Source organism: Ctenopharyngodon idella, chromosome 12 (genome assembly GCF_019924925.1).
Source record: "Ctenopharyngodon idella isolate HZGC_01 chromosome 12, HZGC01, whole genome shotgun sequence".
Lineage (NCBI taxonomy): Eukaryota > Metazoa > Chordata > Actinopteri > Cypriniformes > Xenocyprididae > Ctenopharyngodon > Ctenopharyngodon idella.
Window position 1 is genome coordinate 12,114,106 of NC_067231.1, and position 24,998 is coordinate 12,139,103.

At 40.1% G+C, this 24,998-nt stretch overlaps 1 protein-coding gene across 1 annotated transcript; it reads right to left on the minus strand.

Moving 5' to 3' along the window:
- Window positions 1-335: 335 nt before the first annotated feature.
- nmt1b (N-myristoyltransferase 1b) lies at window positions 336-4,199 on the minus strand. The gene is made up of 12 exons (XM_051914347.1): window positions 4,029-4,199; window positions 3,842-3,950; window positions 3,596-3,740; window positions 3,406-3,524; window positions 2,460-2,551; window positions 2,252-2,368; window positions 2,003-2,173; window positions 1,795-1,903; window positions 1,136-1,306; window positions 874-1,041; window positions 556-693; window positions 336-457 (listed from the first exon to the last, which is right to left on the minus strand). Exons 1-12 carry the CDS (start codon window positions 4,064-4,066, stop codon window positions 437-439), a joined length of 1,398 nt encoding a protein of 465 aa, XP_051770307.1. The 5' UTR covers window positions 4,067-4,199; the 3' UTR covers window positions 336-436.
- Between the last annotated feature and the right edge of the window lie 20,799 nt (window positions 4,200-24,998).

Below are 24,998 nucleotides of genomic sequence, written 5' to 3' on the forward strand. Positions count from 1 at the left end.
ATCCGATACAAAATTTTCGCGTATACACCTAAACGCGTCTCCGTGTGGACGGGACCTAAATCAGCATTCAAAAAAAGGTCTCTTTAGTGTCCTAAGTAATTATCTTTAAAATACAGTATCCTAAAAAAAGAGAAATGTTTCTTTTTTTTCTGAGTTTATATTGCTTTGAATGAGGAGAAAATCATAAAACTATAGTACTGACATCTGTTTTGTGTTTTGCTCAAGCTGCCAGAATTGGGTTACTAAGACCTAAAAATGTCTGTGTAACATATAAAAACATAATGTAGAACTGTTTCAATATTAGAAAGAAAAAAAAAAAAACACATGGATGCAAATTTCAATTTGAGAAATGAGGATTTATTTAATATTTAAGAAAAGGGTGCTATATGACTTTTGTGCTTATCTTTTCACTGCACATTTGTGGTGCAAAATGCCATTACTTCAGCACAACACCCACCTGAAACATAGAATACACTGTATTAGTTTATTAAATCTATCACTTTTCCTTCAAACCTTAAAAAAAGTTGTTTAAACGATCACACAGTGTTTGATCACCTTGTCTGGGGATATTTCAGGGCATCTCCAGTTGTAGAGGTAATACTGCTTGTGTACATCTCCCATTCTGAACTTAAGTGGCTCCAAAAAAGCTTTATTATCCATTACATCCATTGCAGAAAACACATCAAACCCCTTCTGAACAGACAAACAGAGAGCACAAGGAGTCATGAGATCAGAACAAACAATATATTTAAAATAAGCATAATGAATCTACAGGTCAGGGTAGTTTGGATGTGACAGATGGGCATTATATCTTCATATGGAGGCACAATCGATGTAGTCAGTTGTATTGTGTTGATGTGTCCTTTGACTTACTGCTTTACAGATGATAAGGGTGTCCTCCATTAGCTGCAGCAGCGGAGTGGCCTTGCTGATGCAGTAGAGACCACAGGCTGCCTTCAGGCCTTTATGCACAGGGTGGTTCAGAGCCGTAGAGGGAAGTGTGTAGAAACTCACCATGTCAGTTACTGTACCGACCATGCTCTGCATACAGACATATGACCATACAGACATTAATGCAGCACATGACAGCTAGATGTCTGAATAAGAGTTGAAAGGTCCTTTTCATCATACTGACCTCCACAACATATGTGTCAATCACACCATCTTGAGGCAGAAGCCAGTGCTTAACATCCTCCAGGGTCAGAACAGGAGAGAGATGAAAAGCCTTTAGATGTTCTCTCAGAAGAGCCTGAACCACTAGCACATCCTGCACAGTCATGGGTCGAAAGCCAGTAGTTTTTGTTGTCTGTTGTTATAGATAAAGTATGAGAGAGATTATTAGTGTAGTTAAAGGATGTTCAAACTTTCTCTCAAGTCTCCAAATGGACTCCAAACAGAGGCAATGTCACTATATTTAATTTTTTTTTTTTTTTTTTAAAGAATCATTATGAACTTGAAATAAAACAAACCTGTAAAAATATTGTTGTGGACGATGGGGTGGATTTGAAGTCAAAAGGGTTGCAACCCACTGCTCTAAATTAGCTACAAAACTTTTTTTCCAGTCAGTATGGGATTACTATGATTCTTTGAAAGATATTGATACTTATGTTCTTGTTAATCATTGTTTGCCTTATAAAGAGAAATTAATTTAAAATCATGCTATAACATTGTAAAACAATTAACTACTTTACAAAGCACATCAATACTTATTGACATAATAAATCAATACTCAATGACACTCAGAATTGAAACTTTTTTGCAGGAAAAATTAGGGACTCAGGAGGGCAGTCTGACCTCAGGAAGCCGATTTAGCTTGAGGGCACGCTGCAGGGTCATGTTACGAGTGAGAGAGGAGAAATTCAACTCAATCAGCTTGCGTGGGTTCAGCCATCTGTGCCAGTACCTTTTAACAACCATAAAGAATAATGGAATTTAGTTTGAAACAGTACCACAAATAAACAGCAGTGGTGGTCTGGGAGAGTAAGAGAAATATCCATCATACCTACAGGTTGTAATAGGCTTTGGTAGGACCGCACTGGTGCCGTAGACTGCTTGAAATATACCCTGCTGATGGACACGTCTGGTGATCTCCTTGATTAGGACTGGTGCCATTCTTTTTGAGCGAAGTTTTTTGTGCACACACAGGAAGTTCACTTCCACCATCTTTAGCTCTCTGTGGAACATCTTTGTCATTTACATCAACCGAAATTATTTAAATAATTTTAACCAGCTGAGGAAATTCTGCACTTACTTGTCAAATACTTTAATAGTAGCAGGAATGGCACATATGAATCCCACTAGTTTTTGACTGGAGTTTACTCTGACTCCACAGTGCCACTGTGATTGCCCTCCAGGGGGGCATAGAGCCCTGCATTAATGGCAAAAACATAAAGATAAATGACAAGATCAGTTCTTTGTGATTATACTGATGTAACTATATATTAAGAGATCAAACACACCAGAGCAAGAACTGTGGAGAGTAGTGCAGGCGAAGTGTGTTGTCATCTTCCTCCATGTAGTTTTCATTCAGCAAGTCACAAAGTTCTCTCAGCTACAATTACATAGAGAAAGTTAAGCAGGAACCTAGTTCAAGGTTGAAGATAAAAATAATTATTTTTTCTTTTACTGCAGTATGTAGTTCCCAACTGGTGAGCAGAAATGCAAAAATGGGTCATAGAGCATAAAATTATCTGGTTGGAGTGAGTCTCTTAAGTTAACAAATCACTTAATTGGTGAAGTCTGAAGCAGAAGTAAAATGATCATCATCACTTGTGTGTGTTGACTTGTAGTAATTCATAATAATGTAAGATTCAGCAGTAATCTATTTAAGCTCTATCCTATTTGTGTGACAGGGTCATCAGATAGTTTTCTCTTAAAACAGGTATTTTGAGCAAGAGGGTGGAGTAAAAGAGCAAAAACATTAACTATACCCTATAAAAAAAAATTAAAATAAAATAAAATAAAAACTACTTGCAGAATAAATCGACACTTAAGTCTGCTTATAGACCTACACTTTCATGTTTCTTAAAACACTTAATTACACTTTTAAAAAGTCAAATTAAAAAAAGTCAAATTAAAAGTTTTACTTTACAGTACCATAAATACTTGTCAGTACATTCAAACTGCAAACTCCATATGCATATTCTTTTAAATTATATTACTTCTGTAATAATTACAATGATAATTAATTAATCAATTAATAGTAATAATTAGCAAGTAAACTCCTTTTAGACAAGGGTAGTCTTTATCATTTATTTACTTTTGATACTTTAAGTTTTTTTTACTACATTAGAAAATTTAAATGTGTGTATTTTGTCCATCCCTGGATTTCAAGGACATTTTTGTTCACTTCTGTTCAATAAATAATTTTGGGACTGCGTTGGTTCAAAAAGTCCTCTCTCCCACCTGCTCCTGGTTGCCCAGGTCGAGCGTGTCCCAAATGAATTCTTGTGGCAGTGAATACGACTCTTCTCGAACACTGGGCATCTCTGACTTAATCGGTCCGTGTGATGTCACTTCCTCATCTAAAAGAGAATGCCATTTATAGAGATGCACACAGTTTATGTTGTTTCTAGCTGCACACTGTGCATCATACCTATCTTAGGAACTGGCTGGGTATCCCAAAAGCGGTATGTGTGCTTACGAGCCTCCTGTAGATTTTTTGGAGGCCCCTGAACAAAAGAAAACAGGTGCAGGGCTTTCTGAATCTCCTGTTGCTTCTCCTCAGGAAGAGAGTCCAGCTAGGAACAAATTCAACTGATAAGAAACAGGTAAATATACTCACACACCTCATAAAATAGGTACACACTGACAGACAGAATTACAGTAGATTATTAGTTACCATTTCAAAAGGATCCCGTGGCCCCTCTTTAGCCCATGTTTGGTCCCTGTGTTTCTTTGTCTTCTTCTTCTTGCTTTCAGCTCCCCTATCTTCCTCTAAGCTCTTTTCACTGTATAAAAGCAGTACAATTTAAAATAAAATAGAAAGAAAAAAGAAAGAAAAAAATTACAATGAATAGCGCACTTACGGGCTTTTCTGCTTGGCCATGAAAGTGTTCTCGGGCATTGGTGCAGCCAGCGATGTGTGGTTGTGGGTGTTTGTGCTATAGGAGCTTATCTTAATGTGCTGTGAGGGCAGGAGGGAGACACCCAGCCTCCATTGTGAGTATCTATCAATCAGCTGCCCTCCACACCCACACACAATAATCACTTATCTTAGCGTAGCACTTCAGGCTTGCTTTCAGAGCCACTAACAGAACAGTTTAAACTATTAGACTGCCTAAATTAAGGGTAAAGTGCTAAAACACCTATAAAATTGTTTTTCAAACTAGATTTAAAATCGTCACTGGGACAATATATGTTTCCCTTATTACTTTGATTAATTTTTTTTTTTTTGCATTTTTCATCATAACAAAGTGCTTTAATTTTAAAGTTTGGGTAACGATTTAGCTTACAGCCCAGAAAGTACTGCGTAAGTAAAACGAATTTACAGAGTAACTTTCGGTAATTATAGCATACCTATAAAGTGTGTACGTGTAGGTATAAGGGAACAATATATAAAGTTCGGGGAATAAAGGGGTTACAACCAGGAAAATTAACAAATTATTTATACATTAAGTATTTTAGAACTAAGGGGTACTTATATTACTATTATGATAGGCATAATCTTACATTTGGTAGCAATTTAGCAAGAACATACACTGTGTAGCTTTTTGTAATAATAGTGTACCAATACATAATACATTTTTTTTTTTTTTTTTTTATGGGGTAGATATCAGTGCATTTATACAGTAATTTATTTATTTATTTATTTTAATAGCAAAAGTGCACTGATTAAGTTTGGGCTTCCATGTTTCAAGGCAAGTAAAACTATTGCAACTTTTATTTAAGTACTGGGGAATATACTATTGTTTCATGTAGTTACAGGGTAAGTGTGACATCTGCGGTCTGTAAATTAAAGTGGTGCTTGTTACCCTCTTGTTTCATGTAGTTACAGGGTAAGCACAATAAAAACACATACACAATCTGATATCACTGACTCAGAAACCTTTATTTGAAAAACAGCTTAATTCAAAACAGACTTATAACACTTCTTATTTATTTATTAAATCAACTTTTCTTATCAAATTCTAAAGTCCTGACAGAAAGTAACACATTTTGTCCCTTTGTTTGTTGCTCGACTTCTTCCTCCTCTTGTTCCTCTTGTTCTTTTTCATTCTTTCCACTGATGAATCATAAGAAGGATTCCCATGTCTTTTGCTATTCTGCATTATGTATTAAAAGAAAATACAGTACACCCAGAAATGTTCTCAATTTAGGCTACTCATTTTTTCGCTTCCGACCAACTGTCACCAGTGCGCGCATGAGAGTCGAGTTCACGTTTGACGTAAACCTGGGCTGTGTCCAAAATCACCCCCTATACCCTTAAATAGGGCACTATTTTAAGGGACAGCCATTTGTAGTGGTGTCCGAAACCATAGTGGACGTTACTGAGTGCACTCATTCAATCCCACAATGCACCGCAATAGCAAATGTACAACTGGGGCACGTTCAAGCTCAAACCGGTGTGCAACATTTTGCTATGGTTTCCGGGTTTAACGACATGTTTCCTGGAAACGGTGTGCAACGGGGTTTGAGATACATTTTCTCTTGTTTGGTGGGTGTGTCAAAAATGTCAGCCCAATCAGCAGCAACATGTATATAAACCATGCTGTATTAAAGAGACAGCTTGCACAATGGGTCCAAGTAAAGTCGTTTACAAATGTGTCCGCTGCAGCTCGGTATATTCAAAAATTGAAGATATTAGAAGACATGTTTGTCGTAAGAGTTTTATAGTAAAAATATAGCATATAAATTCTTCAAAAAGAATGGCCTTCTCAGCTGCCATAGTTGCAACTCTTGTGTCATCAGAACAGGGTGTTCAACGCACCACCGTTTCCATTTAAAAAAACGTTTTGCAAAGTTTTGTCAGGGCTGAACGCAGCCCAGATGTATGTGCAATGGTTAGATAATACCCATAATGCACTGTGAAAGTCGCATGCTGAATGAATCGCCAGAAGATGGTGCCCGCAGCTGAGCTGAATCAATCATCAATTCATTTTCCAAACCATGCAATATCATGGTATAAATTCATTTTTAATTAATTACTAAATTGTTTAATTACGGTTTATACGTGCTAGTTCCCATATCAGAGTTAAAGATAAATCTTTTCATTACTACTGGAGCTGCCAGTTTGCTACGTTTCAAATAATTATTAAACAGCAAGCAGAAATTATGCAAAAGCGGCAGCCCTTCTGGCGCACTCAATGTCCGAATTCACTCACTCGTTTTCATTCACTCATTCAGTGGACTATATTAGTGCAGTAATGTAGGGAATAGTGAATGAGGGTATAGGGGTTATGCACAATCTAACTTCAGTTTTCTGTAAAACGGATTAGATTGCTTTCGGTTTAGGTCTTTTGTATGTGCATCATGAAAAATTAGCTGATTTATCCAAGATAACTTAAAAGGAGTGAGCAAAGATGAGCATAACTGATGTCCCCCGCATGCAGATTGATATTTAAAAGCTTTTTTAATTTTTCTAATTCACACTTACATTTAGATATTTAATAGAATAAAACACCTATTACAATGTGAACTAGGTAGATTCGCTGATTACCTTAAAAGTCCATAGATTTGCCGTCAATCCATACTGCTGTTAACACTTTCTCTGACAAGCGGATGCAATGAGACCAGTTCCCTTTTTAAAGGGAACTTGCATTGCGTCTAGAGCTATGGGGAATGCCTCCACAGGAACCGGTGTCTGAAACGCTATCAAATCACGGCAATCGTATTGGCCGGCGACAGCCTATGACGTCACTACTAGTGCGACCCGAACGCACATAAAGGGCGCCTAGAGAACAAGTTGACCTCTTTTCGTCTTCAGGGACTGTTTTGTCTAAATGCTTTTCAAACGCTGTTCTGGGTAAGAATGGCTTTTTTAAGCAGATGTTTCAAGCGGTGTGTACATCCGTGTCTTAAATTTTTGACGTTTGATGACACTCATAACTTGTGCGTCCTTTGTTAGAGCATGCATGTTCAGTACTTGAGAGTTCTTTACATGTTTTTGTAGAGCTTTCCCGTTGAGGAAGCTCCACTCTCATTTGTCTCTCTTCATGTGGGAAGAGGGACAATCTTTTGTGCTCTATGCGCACAGAAGAAGTTCGACTGAAGTGTTTGTACTTGTTTATTTCATATGCTTCAGCGGCTGACGAGTGTTGTGCTGTTTGACTCTTTATATCGTGCCTGAAGCTGGGTCGATGTTGAGTTTGTTCCATTATTACAAACCTTTCTGTTGTTCCGCATCGGGCTTGATAGTGAGTGCATCCTTTCAGTCTGCATGAGTATGGCAGGCCTCATTTACATTAAGTTCTCCGCTCTTTGTAGTCACAGGTTGAGTTTTGTAGGTCGCTTCACTTTTGTGAGAACAGTTATAATTTTAGTGACCTCAGCTCCCTATAGAAAGGATTAAAAGAAGGGGCATTTATTCATCTCAGGTGCTTTACATCAGGCCTGAGGCTGGACCGATGATGTGTTTTTTGCATCATTTGGAACACTTCTGTGTCTGGCACATATACGTGTGTGTGTGTGTGTGTGTGTGTGTGTGTGTATATATATATATACTTATGTATTGGGGCATCTAACTGGGGCCCTGGAGCTCCCATGATTAGGGAAGGTTATCATGATAACCTTACTATGTGCCACCTCTCTTCTTGAGGTTTTTGTATAGTGGGTAACGTTTAGAACGAAATATCACCTGTAGTGAATGGCATGGCTTCCTCTCGTTCTGAGAGTCGGTTTTCTAGGCTGTTGCTCATCTGAGCTCCAGATAGTCGATATGTCAGGTACTCAGGCCTTCGGGCCACCCTGATAATCCTTCTGGTTGAGTGAGTTGTCTTCCTCTCATTGAAGAGAGTCATTTTGCTGAAGCCACCACTCTGCTGAGCTCCAGGTAATATCACGATTGAGGTGTATGGCCTTTGTTAGCCCCCCTTAATACCTTCCCTAGGTCGAGTGAAGTGGTTTCCTCTCGCTAGAGAGTAAAGGGCGATATGCTGAAGCCTCCGCTCCCCTGAGCTCCAGACAGATCATGACTGTGGGTGTCGGCCCCCTCTGGGCCACCTTGACATTACCCTGTGGTGAGTGAGACTCTCGTTTGAGAGTCTCTATTCGAAGCCACCGCTCCATTGAGCTCCAGGTGGTGAGTTCACCTGTGTGTTATGAGCCGGCCTCCTTTCTTTAGAGTCGTTAGTTGTCTCCACTCCATTGAGCTCCAGGGAGGTCATGAGTGCATGTGGGTCGGCCCTTCGTTTTGGGCCGCCCCTATATCTGGCCTAGGTTAGTACTTTAGGAGTGTCTTTTAGACAGAGGCGGTTATGCTGTAGCTAGGAATTCTAGATCTGCTAGCAAGTAGTTGGCCCTCGAGCGGGCCACCTTGAAGGCGATCCTCTGGGTCGAGTAGGTCCTTAGCACGTCCAGCTAAGTTTGTATCCTAACTCCCTAGAGTTATATCAGAGTGTAGGCTCTACAGGAGCCTCCCTGGTACTTGCGTGAGCTTGGTAAATACTCGTCTCGGTTGAGTCTAGTTTGTACTCCCCTCGCATTGAGGGTCGTTCCTTAGAATACAGCGCTCCCGAGTTCTGGTCAGAAGGTCGAAGGTCTTTTGTGAGACCTCCCTGGTAGATCAGTATTTTAGGCTGTAGGTACTCCGCTCTCTTGTGTGGGTCGTCATATAGAGGACCTCGCTCTCTAAGTTGGTTTAAGGTTTAAGAGATTCTTTTAGTAAGAACTCCCTTGGTAGATCAGCTCCTGTTGGGGCTGGAGGTATGCCTCTCATTAGGGAACCTATGTAGAGCACTCAGCCTCCAGAGTGGCTTGTTTTAGAAGCGCTCTGTAGATCCTAGGTGGAGCAGAGTAACTCCCTTCGATTGCAAGGGTTTTAAGTGCTTTGCTGAGTCCTGCTCCCCAAGATGCACGTCTCTACAATCCGGTCTGAGTTGGTTACTGCCAGTTTGCAGTCCCTCTTTCTGGACGCCTCCTCTAGAGGCAAGTGCTTTAGAGACTCTGTTTAGGTAACAGGCAGGTTGCTGGCCAGACTAGGTCAATAAGATAGGACCAGGTTGGCCTCCCTGGTGGCGTTAGAGGTAGACTATTCTCCCCTGAGAAGTGACTGGCCGGGGCTCCTTTCGGCTCCCTGGCCACATTCCCTTAAAAGGACCCCTTCTGTTTGAAGTTGTTGGTTCCCTTAAGCGGCTTTGGTAGGCCTCTGGATATTCTGGGGACCTCTTTGAGTCGGCCAACACCCAAGCTATAAGCCTCTTTGAGGCTTATAGCTTGGGTGTTGGCCGTAGAGAATGCTGTCACTGACAGCCTATTAGACCCGTAGGAGGAGTGATTTTGACATTTCTGTTGGAATTGTCCATCTTTTTTTTTTGTCAGCCATTCTTTGGCATGCACTCCCCTCAGCATGGCGGCGTGGGTATTTCGTTCCCAATTGCACTAGACGCAATGCGAGTTCCCTTTCGAAAGGGAACGTCTCAGGTTACACATGTAACCATGGTTCCCTGAGAACAGGGAACGAGACATTGCGTCTCCCTGCCTGCGTCTTACAGCCACCTGCTGAACAGTCCCTTCAGACGATAAGTGGTCGACTTGTTCTCTAGGCGCCCCTTATGTGCGTTCAGGTCACACTAGTAGTGACGTCATAGGCTGTTGCCGGCCAATACAATTGCCGTGATTTGATAGCGTTTCAGACACCGGTTCCCGCGGAGGCGTTCCTCGTAGCGCTAGATGTAATGTCTCGTTCCCTGTTCTCAGGGAACCATGGTTACAATATACAATATACAGTATTTCCCCAGTATTTAAATAAAAGTTGCAATAGTTTTAGTTTTACATGCCTTGAAACACAAGCCTAAACTTAATCAGTGCACTTTTGCTATCAAAAATAAATAAATAAAAAATAAAAAATTACTGTATAAATGCACTAATATGTACACAGTAGTTTGAAAAAAAAATTGTTAATTTTCCTGGTTGTTACCCCTTTATTCCCCAAACTTTTTGGTTTTTTTTTTATTGTTCCCTTATACCTACATGTACTTACTTTATAGGTACACTATAATTAGCTAAAGTTATGCTGTAAATTAGTATTACTTAGGCTGTAACCTAAAGCGTTACCAAAGTTTATTATAAACTAAAAGGTTTAGTTTGCTATAATTTGCCAAGACGAGTAGCATGATCCTGCAATACAAGCAGCTGCAGTTCTAGGACCGCAGTCCTAGGACTGCATTTCTAAATGCACTCTAGTTTTGTTGTATGTACTGTTTTATAGCACTAACTATTCAACTCTGTATGTGTATTACTGATTTTCAGGAATGACTTATTGTTTAAGATAAATAATTTAAATTAATTTAACCAACCCCTAACCCTAAACATAACCATTGTAAACCATCTTGACATTTTTCACCTAATTTGTTTCAATTTGTCACGTGTAGCCTGTTTTGGTTTCGTTTTCGCTGTGTTCTGTTCCTGTTTTGCCTGCCTGATTTGCGAGTTAGTTTACATGATTCTGTAACCCTTATTTTCTGCTGTGAACACTCCAGTCTCTTCAGCGTGGATAACATAAATAAAACACGGGTTACAATGGTGATAATTCACATTTCTTTCTTTAATCAGAAGTATCGGCATAACAGCATGAACAACTGCCTAACTCACACTCGTACAACTCGCTTATCTCTTCTCTTTTTCCAAGAGCACTCCCTTAAAGGGGCCGGGGCACAAAATAACTTTCCAACTAATAAATATATAACTCCGCATAATACACATGAAAATACATGAAAACATTTCTTAAACAGATTATGTGCCTTAACATCCACATCAAAATTTATTTTTTCTTTTTTCCCCCTCTTTTTAAATAAAACCATGAATTAACAAACTGAAATAAAATAATGAATTAAACTGAAACTAAAATAAAATAATGAATTAAACAAATAAAATAATGAATTTAAGGTTAAAGTCGTCCCCTGCTTAACAAGAAACGTCCCCGTTTCTCAAAATTATTCTGTATAACTTATTCACGTAGCAACAACATACTAACATGACAACAGTGCATAAGTGCAGTATTGCATCAAAATTTGTTCGTGTGATATACCAAATTACTCCACAACAACCTTAGAATACATTCCTCATATGCTATATCACATTCCCATGACACAATACTGCATGAAACTTGTTATGTGCATTATACAGTACAGCAAAAGTACAGTGCACAAACAACAAGTGCATCAACATACAAAATCTTTACACTTTCCAAGGTTTTTAACCATGCGGCCACTACGAGTCATTTGAGGTGGGTCCACTGATGGTAAATTGTCTCGCCCCTGACCCTGAGAGTCCGTAGGGGAAACATTAGGTCGTGGCACAGATTCTGGCTCAGACAAAGAAAGAGTGCGAGCTGGACAGTCAGTTCTTGCCCCGCAAGCAATCTGCTTTGCAGGTTAGTTAGGCACATAAGGTGGTATAGGGGGTCGGAAAGGCAAAGCTCCAGACAATGCAGCGAGGGGAACTGAGTGATGGGCCTCAGCACTATTCACAACAGGAGGCACAGATACTGGAGAGGAAACTGCAGGTAAATTCCCAGAAGAACCCTTGTAAGGCTTTAGGCGATTGAGTCTTTCGACCATACCATCACACTGGGCATGGTAGGGTGAGGTACGGGTTTTCTCAATGCCAAGTTGACTGCACAGATGTTTAATCAAATATGACTCAAACTGTCTACCTTGGTCCGTATGGACTACCTCAGGGACCCCATGGTGCTTAATGTAATCCTCAAAAATGCACTGTGCTACAGTTGTCGCACGCTGATCTTTCAGGGGGTACAGATTGACAAAACGGGTAAAGTAGTCCATTACAACTAAAACATACCTATTCCCAAGTGAAGTAACAGGTAGCTCATTGATGTCAGCAGCAATTCTTTGAAATGGTCTGTCTGCATTAATGGACTGTAATGGGGCCCTTTCATGAGAAGTGGTAGAAGCACAGGACTGACAGGATACACATTCAACACAGAATTTCTGGATATCATGGGACATGTAAGGCCAATAGCATATTTTCCTGGCCCTCAACGAATTATGCTCAGTGCTCAAATGACCACTAAACTTCTCCTCATGAAAACACTTAAGAGCGGTTAGAATGAGTACCTCAGGCAAAACTACTTCAGGGTTCCCACGCGTCCTGGAAATCCTGGAATATTAATGACCAATTTTCCAGTCCTGGAAAACACATGGAAAATGAGAGAAAACATAGATTGTCCTGGAAAAAATCTTGTTGTCCTGGAAAATTATTATTTTTAAATGTTCTTCATTAAAGAATTGGCCGATAACTGGTTGAAACAATTAACGTTAATAACAGAAAGCGCTTGTTTCAGGGACGCTGAGTTTTGACACGTGAGCTCACGCTGTTTAATCTCCCTGTGACGTATGACGCTGTCTCGTGTTGGCGGGTTTCAGGTGCTAGGAATTAAATGCTCGAATGTTTGCAGCAAATGTTCACTGGTATGCAGGTAATATTTAATTACCTTGTTAATATTATTGTAAAGTAATTATTTTGATACGCATGTGCAAGGGGTCTGCACGGCGAATGACGTCATTTGTCTGAGAAAAGGTTATCGATTTAAGTCTATTTTATTTAGAATCGTTGGAACGTCTTGCACCCCCATGACAAATCAGACCCAAACTTCCCAAACCTGTTTTATGAACGATATAGGAAGTGAAAATGAGATGCTGACGCGATGCACAGCGATAATTGCATGTTTATAGTGCAGCACAGACTTGTGAACATGAGGCGGAGGCCGGTAATATATAATAGTACTTATATAAACGTAATAAAGGCACGTTTGCAAACGTGATACTAATTTTCTGCAACAGTTCACTAAACAAGACGTCAATATAAGTGACTTCCTTTTTAGACAAACTATTGTCTGTTTGCTGTTTCACCAACCATAGTAGTTCCAAACAATGCCGGAGCAGAACGTTTCTCTTAGCAACATACAGTACAGTGGCGTTTCTTTGCCGAATGAATCTGCGTTTTTGATTCATATCTTCGTTTTTGAACGAATCGACCGTCTTTTCTTCATTCCTAAATGAATAAGCGTTTTGAATGAATCGTTTGATAGAGTGACTCCAATGATTTACTCATTAAGACTGTTATTTGCTGCCACCTGCTGGTGGTAAGAGTTTAATTTTTAAAGCATCTTACCTTTCCTCTTTTTATTCTAAATTGTATTTATTTTAAAACATTAAACTTGTTGCATTATTTATACAATTGTGATATACTGTTTGTTGATATTTTATTAAAACACTAGATTATTACTAGTGATTTTTGGTGTAATTTTATTAAATAGTTGGTTAATATAATATGAATATATAACACAACTTAAAATAAATATAGAATGTGTGCTTTCCAAAAAAGAAAAGACAATGAAGTACAATGACCGGATACAAAATTAGAACAGGATAGGATGCAAAAAGAGATGGTAATAAAAATAAAGCTATAGAACATGTAATGGTGCTTCATACCCTTCATTGCATCTGTAACACTTCTGATCTTAAATTACAGAAATAAGCAAGACAAATGTCAGGGAGGCAGTGCAAGTTTAAGAAGGAATGGAAAGAAGATCCCCAGTTCAGGGACTGGCTAGGGGAAGTATCAGGAGATGTGCAAAGGGCGTATTGCAAGTTTTGCAAGAAATCCTTTGATGTTGGTAACATGGGTCTCTCGGCACTCAAGAGTCATGAACGAGGACAAGGCCATGTAAAAGTTGCTACACAAATGAAAAAGGAGACAAAAATTACACATTTTCTCAGGGAAATTACTTCTGAAGGCAGAGGACAGGACATTTGCAGACAAAGCAAAGACCTACAGGCAACCACTGTAGATGTAGAAAGTGGCTGTCAGGGAAGCATAGCTTTTCAAGTGTCCAATACAAATGAAGAGGCAACATGCTCAGGCCAACAAGGCAGCTCAACACTGTCAAAGTTCTTTTCAAGCCAAGCTGTGCTTGAAGCTGAGATTCGTTGGGTAATCAAAATGGTCAGGTCACACTACTCATTCAACTCCAGCTCTGATGTGTCAGTCATTTTTAGTCAAATGTTCCCAGACAGTGAAATTGCCAAACGGTTTGCATGTGGTGCAACAAAATCTGCTTACCTTTTATCCTTTGGATTGTGCCCATATTTCAAAGAGGAGTTGATCAAAGATGTCAGGAAGGCACAATGCTATGTTGTGTCATTTGATGAATGCTTGAATAAAGTGACACAGAAGGAACAGATAGATATTATTGTCCGTTACTGGTGTGATCGTGAAGAGAAAGTAGCTGTGCGCTATTTTGATTCAGAGTTTATGGGACATACTCAGGCAGAGAAGCTTTTGGAGAAAATTAAGAAAACCCTCTCACCACTTGATCCCAAGAAGCTCCTGCAGATCTCAATGGATGGCCCTATGGTCAATTGGAAATTCTTGAAGCTGTTCCAAGAAGACAAGAGCCAATCAGACCCTGATGCATCAAAGTTGCTAAATTTGGGAAGCTGTTCTTTGCATGTTGTGCATGGAAGCTTTCAAAGTGGAGAGAAAGAAACGGGTTGGAAGGTGGGAGATGTACTGAGGGCTCTTTGGCAGTTGTTCCATGACTCACCAGCCAGACGTGAGGATTTCATTGAGATGACCAAAACATCAACATTTCCTTTGAAGTTCTGTGCTCATCGATGGGTAGAAGACTTGGCAGTTGCAGAGAGAGCAATCGAAATTTGGCCCGCAGTGCAGACGTACATCAACAGCCACAGGAAACTTCCGAAAAGCAAAGTTCCATCATCAGCATCATACTGCACAGTAAAGAAGGCTACTGCAGACCCTCTTTTTGTGGCCAAGCTCCATTTTTTTGCATTTGTTGCTAGACAGCTGAAGCCATTTTTGGAAAAATTTCAGACCGATGCCCCAATGGTCCCTTTTTTAGCAAAGGAGCTCCAGTCAACCATGAGAGACTTGCTGTCATGCTATATCAAAAGGGAAGAACTGGAAAAGTTAAAGACACCTCTCCAGCTGCTGAAACTAGATCCTCAAGACAAAGCAAACCATGTACCACTCAAACAGCTTGACATTGGATTTGGTACAAAGCAAGCTTTAGAAAAAGCATCTGAAAACCTCAAGGAACATCCTGTAAAAATTCAGCTGTTCAAAAAAGAATGTGTCTCCTTCCTTTCCATGACTTGCAAGAAAATGATGGAGAGAAGTCCCCTAATGTACCCAGCTGTGCGGCACTTGAGCTCCCTTGACCCTGTGATCATGGTCGCAAACAGAGATAATTCAAGGGAAGTGTTTCAAAAACTCTTGCAAGTTTTGCTCAATGCTGGTTGGTACACTGCACCTCAGTGTGATGAGGTTCTTGCACAGTACAAAATGTTTTCAATACACGTCTACACACACCATAAAGCAGAATTCCAAAATTTTGCTTACACTTCCAGGCTGGACAAGTTTCTTGGAAATCTTGTCAGTGGCAGAACAGAATATACAGCCTTGTGGGACCTGATTAAACATCTGCTCACACTCTCTCATGGACAAGGGGCAGTGGAACGAGGATACTCTATCAACAAAGACATGCTTGTTGAAAACCTTCAAGAGAGGTCTCTCGTAGCACTGCGCATGGTTCAGGATGCAGTGGCTGGACAGCCACTACATGAAGTCCTGCCAAGAAATCTTGTCGCACACTGCAAAGGAGCAAGGATGAGATATGTGCAGTACTTGGAGGATGAAAAGAAAAAGAAAGACCAAACTGCCAATGAGAGGAAAAGAAAAGACCTGCACCAAGAAATTGCAAATGTCAATGCAAAAAGACAAAAAATAATGCATAGCATTGAAACTATGCAGAAAGAGGCAGATGAAATGGCCGACAGGGCAGAGAGAAAGCATGACTTCACCTTACTGTCAAAATCAAATGCCTATCGAAAAAGTGTCGCAGACAAAAGTGAGGAGTTAGCAGCTCTAAAACAAAGCTTGGAAAAGTTGCAAGAGAGTTTGAGCCAACTCAAACAGTAAAAAAAATCACAAGGATACTGTGGAGCTTAATGCAGTAAATATTTTGGACATTTATTTGTTGTTTAGTCTGTTTGGGACAGATGCTTTTTGCAAACTATTTTTTTTTATAATGCCTTTTATTTTTTTGGAGACTGCAGTTGGGTTAACAAGGGCCTAGGCAGTCATTATAATGTGTTCATTAAAATAAAGTGAAGAGTTTACCTTCAGAAGCTCTGTGTGTGTGTGTGTGTGACCAAATGGTCCCCACAAGGATAGTAAAACCTGAGATCATCTACCAGCCAGCAGTCCTCATGGGGGAAATGGATTAATAAACATACTAAATGTTTTTTTGAAAATGTAAAAATGTCAAAAGTTTTCTGTGATAGTGAAGGGGATAGAATATACAGTTTGTACAGTATAAAAACCATTATGTCTAAGGAGATTCTCTAGCAGGATAGTGAACCAGACGTGTGTGTGTGTATTTGGTGTATTTCTGATTTTATAGTTAGGTTATAGCCATAAAATGTATGTTTTTTAAGAGAGGAGAGAGGAATATATTACTTTAGGCTGTGAATATGTGATCCTTATATTTTATTCCCATCATCATGAAATTTGAAATGTCCTGGAAAAGTCCTGGAAAATGATCTCTGAAAAAGAGTGGGAACCCTGTACTTGGTAAACAGGAGGGCTATGAGGAGATGACTTTACTCTGTGGCACAATATACCCTCTTGGACTGATAATTTGGGGAATTCATGAGTTTACTCAGTGTGGCTGGGGAACGTTTCAGTCTGCCTAATGGTGGTCTTTGATTACCATTCTCTTTCCAGCCCATGACAGTACTAAAACAAAAGTCAGCCTTTTGCTGAACTTGTAATTCAGCCAAATCAACTGACAGTGTCGGACTCTTGTCAGGAAGAACTCCACAAACATTTGGCGTTTCAACAGGAGAGGAAGACTTTTTCAGCAGTAGTATGGCTGGACATTACACACTGCACTGCTTTTGTTTCTGTCACAGGTAAGCTAGGGCGCAGCGACAAGGAATCAGCATTACTATGCTGCTTTCCTACTCTGTGAAGAATGGTAAAGTCATACACATCCATTTCAAGTGTCCAACGTGCTCTTCTACCAGTCGGATTATTATCAACTGAGGCCTTTTTGAGATTCAACAGGGGTTTGTGGTCGGTAATAATTTTGAATGGGGCCCCTGACAAGAAATGTCTGAAATGTCGGACAGACCACACCACAGCCCATAGGTGGACCGTTTCTTTTCAGAAGGAGCCAGAGTGTGACTGGCATATGCAATTACGCGTTCCTTCCCATCCTGCATCTGCGCAAGCACTGAACCTACACAGTCATGAGAAGCATCAGTGTATAGTAGAAAAGGCTGTGTGAATATAGGGTGAGCTACAATGGGAGGTCTAGTGAGGGCATTCTTCAGTGATCTAAAAGCCTCCTCGCATTCACTCAACCATTTGAAGACAGTACCTTTTTGGGTCAGAGCATAAAGGGGTGCAGCAACTACAGCAAAATTTCTGACAAACCTCCTATAATAGGAGCATAGACCAACAAATGCTCTCACCTCTGTGACAGTCATAGGGGTAGGCCATGACCAGACCTTGTCCAGGTTCTTTGCATCCGGTAACAGATCCTGGCTGGATACAACATGACCCAGGTAGGACAATTCACTGCTAGCAAAATGACATTTGTTAACCTTCAATTTTAGACCTGCTGAACGGAAGCGACTGAAAACCTCCTCGAGACTGTTAAGATGTTCACTGAAAGTCCGACTGAACACCAGCACATCATCAAGGTAAACAAGACAAACCTTCCAATGAAGTCCACGAAGCACCAGCTCCATCAGTCGTTGGAAAGTTGGAGGGGCATTCGTAAGACCCATCGGCATAACCTTGAATCGGTATAATGCACAGCCTGTATTGAATGCGGTTTTCTCCCTATCATTAGAGTCTAGCTCAACTTGCCAGTATCCACTGGACAAATCCACTGTGCTAAACCAACATGCACCTGCCAAGCTGTCTAAAGCATCTGATGGTCAGGTATGAGTCTTTTACAGTGACTGCATTAAGCTTTCTAAAATCAATGCAGAATCTGTAACTGCCATCTCTCTTTTTCACTAAGACGACAGGGGAAGCCCAGGGGCTACAACTTTCCTCAATGACATTATGCGAAAGGAGCTGCTGAACTTGTCTATCTATCTCAGCTCGAATATGTGGCAATGTTCTGTAAGCCCTCTGTCTGATTGGCTGTACATCCCCAGTACGGATGGTATGCTTGACCAAATCTGTATGACCATAGTCATAATCATTTGCACTGAAGACATCTGAATATTTGAAAATCAGAGTCTCTAGCTGAGTCTGTTGTTCTCTGTCCAATGCAGACTGACTGAGGTCTACTTTGGGTTTTGGACAGGGCTCAATTTGTGTCTGTATCTGAGCTACTGTGGGTTCCAACATTGTGTATTCTTCACCTGGTTGAATGACTAAGGATTCATGGCTCTGTAGTGATTTTGGATTAGCCTCACATGAGGGCACCACAAATGTAGTTATTTATGGTCTTAAATATTAATATTAATATTTTGTATTAATATTAATATTGAGTCAGATGATTCCTTCCAATATTTCGGGGGGCACCAGTCAGGAATCTCACCTTGACAATAAAGAACAATCATGAAAGATTGTTGATTGAATTAGAATTTTATAAATTGGAGGAAGTTGTAGCAATGCCACATAAGGGGTGAGACTGATTCAATTTCATACATACTACAGTCGGACTTTCGCAATTGCATACACTTTTTTTAACATTTTTTCTGGTTGTATTGTGGGGCAAGAATTTTTCTAAATTGTATAATACACTTGGGTGATTGAAACAAAGTTTTGTCTGTCATTTTTTCATATTTTTCTGGTGGAACAAGCGGTTCCCTCCTTTTAGTGTAATCTCCATTCGGAGTGTTACAAAGTTTATCATCTGACCAATCTGAAGGATTTAGTGAGATTCGGGTGAGCTTGTAGAGCCTCTGATTATCAACACAAGAATGACACAGTTTGCAATAAAATGAATTTATTAACAAAAATATATACAAGAGTAAAATATCACACTCACTAAATACTACGAAGGAAAAATGACTAAACTACTAAGAAAATTTAATCAATAATCAAACAGAAATTACAAACTACAACACAAATGGATGTTAACAAAACTGCATGCCAAGTAGATGAGCAACGGATTGCACGAAGCAATGAATGGGTAATTAGCAGTCTATGAGGGAGTCAGTTGTGGTCTTTCTGGATGCTGGTATTAAAAATAGTAAATAAGCATTTACTATGAATACAGATAACGTGTCTAATGTATCTATCTGTGTACGCTGACCCTAGATAAACAGTCTCTACACAAATAGCAATCTCATTTAGCAACAACCTAATGCCAAGGCCTTTGGGAAAAGGTTTGGTTAGCTTATATTTACGTTTCACTTGGTCGGGTGATCAGTCCGGGAATGGGAAACGTTATCCACTGGTATCCTTCCGTGTGCAGTGGGAGACTGGATTGCTTTCCAACAGCTGCAGAGCTGCACTGAGTGCTGGAGGTCTTTGTGTAATCCAGAGAACTATAGGTCAGATGGTGGTCAGTCCTTAGGATCTTCTGTAGGTTGGAGGTACTTGAGTTATGCAGGTCAGGAGTCAAAGTCCTCTGCAGAAGCACTTGGGCTGCTTGAAGATCCGTGCGGTGAAAGGTTTACTCGCAAGAGTCTCACCTTGGTTGTGCTGTTGTTCTTTTCTTCGTCAGGTCAGAAACTCAGAACGAGGGTTTGTTCAATTGGGGAAGCTTTTATTCCTTCCTGTTGGGGAGGGGATTACAAATCCCCACCTTTCCTGATGTGGTGATGTGATTGGGTCACAGCATTCCAGGTGTCCATCCCTTAACATGCCCACCTTTCATCCTGTGAAACTGTTGTATTGTCCCAAAATACACAGTTAAATAAAACAATGTCTTTAGGACCTTGGAAATGCTTTATTTCTTTTTCAAACCTTTCTCAAAGTCCTTGTGGCAGTGTTCTGAGCTCGTAGAGTCCAAACTTGATGTGAATTGGTTGAGGTATCACACTTCTGTCTCAGTGGGTGCAGTTGCATTGACTTTTATTCCAGGTGTGGTTTCCACTGTGTGTGCACAGTTTCCTGGATGAGTAAAAGGATGTATAGGACATGTTCCTTACAGTACTGTCCATTTTTGGTGATTTCAAGCCAATATGTTTAGAAAATGTCTTTCTTTCTGAGCATTTCTTTGTGCTTGCTGTGCTCTAGCCAGAACCGGTTTGGCAGCCCTAGGAGTCCATGGCCATTTACACCTTGAAATCAGACATGGAGGGCTAAGGTGAACAAAGGCAAGTTGTGATGAGATTAGCCTATCATCAATGGGCCATTGATGTCATCTTTCCTGTCCTCCACTTTTGGCAGTCCTGATTACAATAGTCATTTAGTTGTTGAGAGTCCTATCAAACTCTTTTGTATTAATCAAAGTGGGACAAAAGAATGTCTGTTGTGAAGCTCTGGTGCCATCACGTCTGTTGTTCACTACAGGTCTTTCAGGGTCTAAAAGTCCAACATAATTGCATGTGAAATCTTTTTCCCCAATATTGTGCTGAATTTTTGCCAAAACATTCATCTGTGACCTGGCAGGAATCAGTATGGCACTACTCCTAAGAGGGACTATGTCTTGTGAACACAAGAGAGGAACAGACCAGTTCCACAATTTTAAATTATTCTCTCTAAGATCAATTACAGCATGATGTTTGCTAAGAAAATCCCACCCAAGGATAACTGGCTGTGTTGCATTCCTAACCACCTGAACATCATGTGAGAACACTTCCTTACCAAGCCTAATAGTAATAGGTAACATACCATGAGTATCAAGATAGTCACCAGTCACTGATTTTGCTAAGAGAAAGGATTTCTGCATTGGCCTTTTTATGAGAAAGGGAATTGACATTCTCAGTGTTTCGCTGATCAAAGATATTTCTGAACCAGTGTCTACAAATGCTTGTACAGCAATGTTCTCAATGATAGCAAAAACATAAGGTGTGGGAATGACAGGAGTTACCAGTTCAGTTTGTTTGGGCCGGCTCATAGATTCAGCAGATACCTGGCCCGTAGTACCTGCTACCAGCCATTTCCCTGAAGATCAACATCCTCGTCGACGAAACTGACATGATGATCACCAGATGAGGGTAGATGGTCAGTAGAAGATCGTAGGCCATATCTCTCACCAGAGAACCTGTTGGAGGGCCATTCTGTCGTACGACGACCCTGATGATGAGAGGCGTGATGTAAGCCATGATCTCGACGATCGGAAGTCGGGCTGACATAACAATCGCGATGATGTAGAGTGGGGCCGACATGTTGGTTATGATGATAAGAAGAAGGGCTGGCATGTTGAGCAGCATAGTGTGGGGGCAGGCTGGCATGACGATCTCGATGAGGTGGACTGACGTGACGATCTTGATAATGTGAAGATGGGCTGACGTGACGATCTCGATGTGGAGATGGTGCAGGTGATGATGGGTATCTCCTCGGAGATGAGAGTGGAGAGTAACGATGCTTGTCTCTACCACGCTCTGGTGAGTACCCTCTTTGTCTTGAGGAAGCATGTTGAAAACTGTGCTCATGCTGTTTCTTTAATTGACTGACTTCCATCCTGAGAGTCTTAACATCAGCAGTTAGTTGCTTTACTGCGGTCATGATTTCAGAAGAAATGTCCCCAGTTGATGCTGTCTTTGTGGACACCATAGCAGAAAGCGATTCTCCGCTGGGTGAAGTTGTAGATGAGTTCGGTGTCAGAGTGGTTTTTTGACTGATATGGGAAAAGGGTGCAAGCCTGAGAACTTCCTGTGCCCATTCCCATTTACAAGCAATGGCTAAAGCGAATGGCACGTGCGATGAAATAGTCTCTTTTAAATGGACCAAATGTCTCATCAAAGTTCACTCACCACAACGCTTCGCAGTGCATTGAAAAATGCGCCGTCTTAGTTGAATGCCACTGCCGCGAAACTTCCAGACCCACTCCAAACCCAGACCAGCTGTGTGGTCCGGCAACATTGTCCGTCATCGTGGAACAGCTTGTAGAATACGAGGGAATGGAGGAAGACACCGCCCACACTCCCACCACTGAGGGTGAGCTGAATCTGACTTCTGCAATATTTAATGACTTAGAAGAGGATGCTTACTTTAATCTTCCGTCCCCTGTGGTCCCGTCCAGCACAAAGTCTCCTGTGTTTCTGCTGGATCCATCCAGTTCAAAGTCTCCTGCTTCCCCGCTGGTTCCGTCCAGCCCGATGTCTTTTGTGTCTTCAAATTTCCCGTCCAGCCTCCCTCTCCCGCCTCCTGATCCCCTTATTCCACCTCGATTGGCCTCCAGGACCATGTCGCCCAGTCCCATTTGCTCCCCGTCTGGCCCAGGGCTCCACTTCCGTCTGCCTCATCTCTGTCAGTCGTTCCCCTGGTGTCGTCAGCCAAGTCTCCACCATGGCTCCTCCTTCCCTTGACTCCGCTATGGGATATGGTCCTTGCTGTCCTGTGGGTTCCTGCCTTGCTACTTCTGCTCCTGGATCCCTCCCTGGCTCCTCCCACCATCATTGTTGCCTTGGTTTTTCCCACCATCACCTTCACTGGTTTCCTGTCATTAGTTTAAGTGGTAACGCTTTAGATTACAGCCTGGAAAGTACTGCAAAACTTTAGGTAATTATAGTGTACCTATAAAGTAAGTACGTGTAGGTATAAGGGAACAATAAAAAAAAAAAAAAAAAAAATTTGGGGAATAAAGGGGAAAATTAGGAAAATTAACCAGGAAAATTAACAAATTATTTATACAGTAAGAATTCTAGAACTAAGGGGTACTTATTCTGCTATTATGATAAGCAACCATCTTACATTTGGGAGCAATTTAGCAAGCTTTTTGTAATAATAGTGTACCAATACATAAATGCTTTTTTTTTTTAATATAATTACGGGGTACATATCAGTGCATTTATACAGTAATTTTTTATTTTTTATTTTTGATAGCAAAAGTGCACTGATTAAGTTTAGGCTTCCGTGTTTCAAGGGATGTAAAACAAAAACTATTGCAACTATTTCCTGTCCTTCGCCTGCTCCACGTCCTTCTCCAGAGCCCTATCCTCCCTCCTCAGTTGGAATGTTACGCCGTGAGGACACTAAAAAATGTGGTGGAAAGATAATAAAAATTGTTTGTGGGGCTAGTCTTCACATCTGTTTTTTTTTTAAATCAGGTTTCATCTGAAGGAGTAGTATTGGCTATTTCTACTGTCCTAGAAATTTATTTATTTATTTATTAGTTTATTTGACAGGGACAATGCAATCAGACATAGCTACAGAACAAAGTTTGCAGCTGATGAGATGCACATAGTTTATAGCAAGTGCTAATTTTCAACTCCCATCCCTGGATGGGCCTTTCTACAATAACACATAATAAACAATATTCAATTCTAAAAAAAAAAAAAAAATCCAGTCTTTGAACTGTAATCTTGAAACTGCATTATCCATCCTGCAGTAATCCAAGATTATACTGTTGCTACTACACCCTTTCCTGAATAAAAAATATATCTTTCACCACACAGGGGCAGAGTGTTTTCAGTTTCATGTTAGGAGGAAAGTAAGACCAGTGTTCCTTCATTTTAAAGTTAAATTAATGGAGTGCTGCAGTGATTAACTTTTTTTGTAGGCCAGTCCAGAAGTTAGCATCACCCTGGTTACCTTGATTCTTCATACCTTGTTGATCATGATAATATTCACAATATTAACACAGCTTTTATGAATTTTGATGCCTTAATACAATCGGCAGAAGTAAAAAGCTAAAAAAAAAAAAAAAAAAAAAAAAAAAAAAAAAGTTATAAACGAACTACACCACAGTGTCATAACTTCAATGTTCATTAAACTTCTGATGACACTTTGGGCCAGATATACTAACAGACCCAATTTGGTGTAAAAAGAACTACTGTCAGGATTTACTAAAGACACAGTGAAAAATTAGCGATGAAAAGACATGGACAAAGTTATTTTTGTGGCTGACCTATGGAAGTTTATTAATGCCAAATGTTTTTGAAATAAAAAGCTTGTTAAATTGCAGTAACTGAAAAAAAAAAAAGCTTTGCATTAGCCATGCTTGCATTTTAATACATTGTATGTTTAGGGCTTGCATTTTTATAGTCTGAAATTCAACTTGGTCGTGGTGTTTATGCTGTGAATATTTCAGTTCAAAACATTTCACACACATTTTCATTATTAAAAATTTGAAGATTCATATTCACCCTTCAGATTTCACTTCTAACATATTCAGTCTGTTTAAAAATACAACCTAAACTATTCAACAAGCACTTTTCGGTCCATTTTATTTTTATTTCACTTTACAAAATAGCTTGCACAAATTCAGTGGTTCAAATTCGACAGAAAGTTCAACATTGGACATCCGGGAACTGCAGGAATAGCAGAAGATTGGAGATAGGACTAACTGCAGAACCGCAGAACCATACGTCATGACAGTCTGAGGAAGACAGAGCCAGACTAACAGCTTGAGGCCGGAAGTGGGCGGAGCAAATTTATCTTCGTAGGCATTTCTCCATTTGGAGCTTTTTTAAGTTTAAAACCATGTTAATGTCAAATATTTTATTAAAACGATCTAATTGAAATGATTAGATAGATACTTGCATTGTGTTAATAGCTTAATCATATACACACAAACACATAAAAGTTACGATATAATATAATATATATATATATATATATAGCGTATGTGTGTGTATTAAAACCCCCTTGTAACCTTTTAAATATTTTAAAAGTTAAAAGTTCATCAATTTGTTTTGTCTTAAATGATTAAC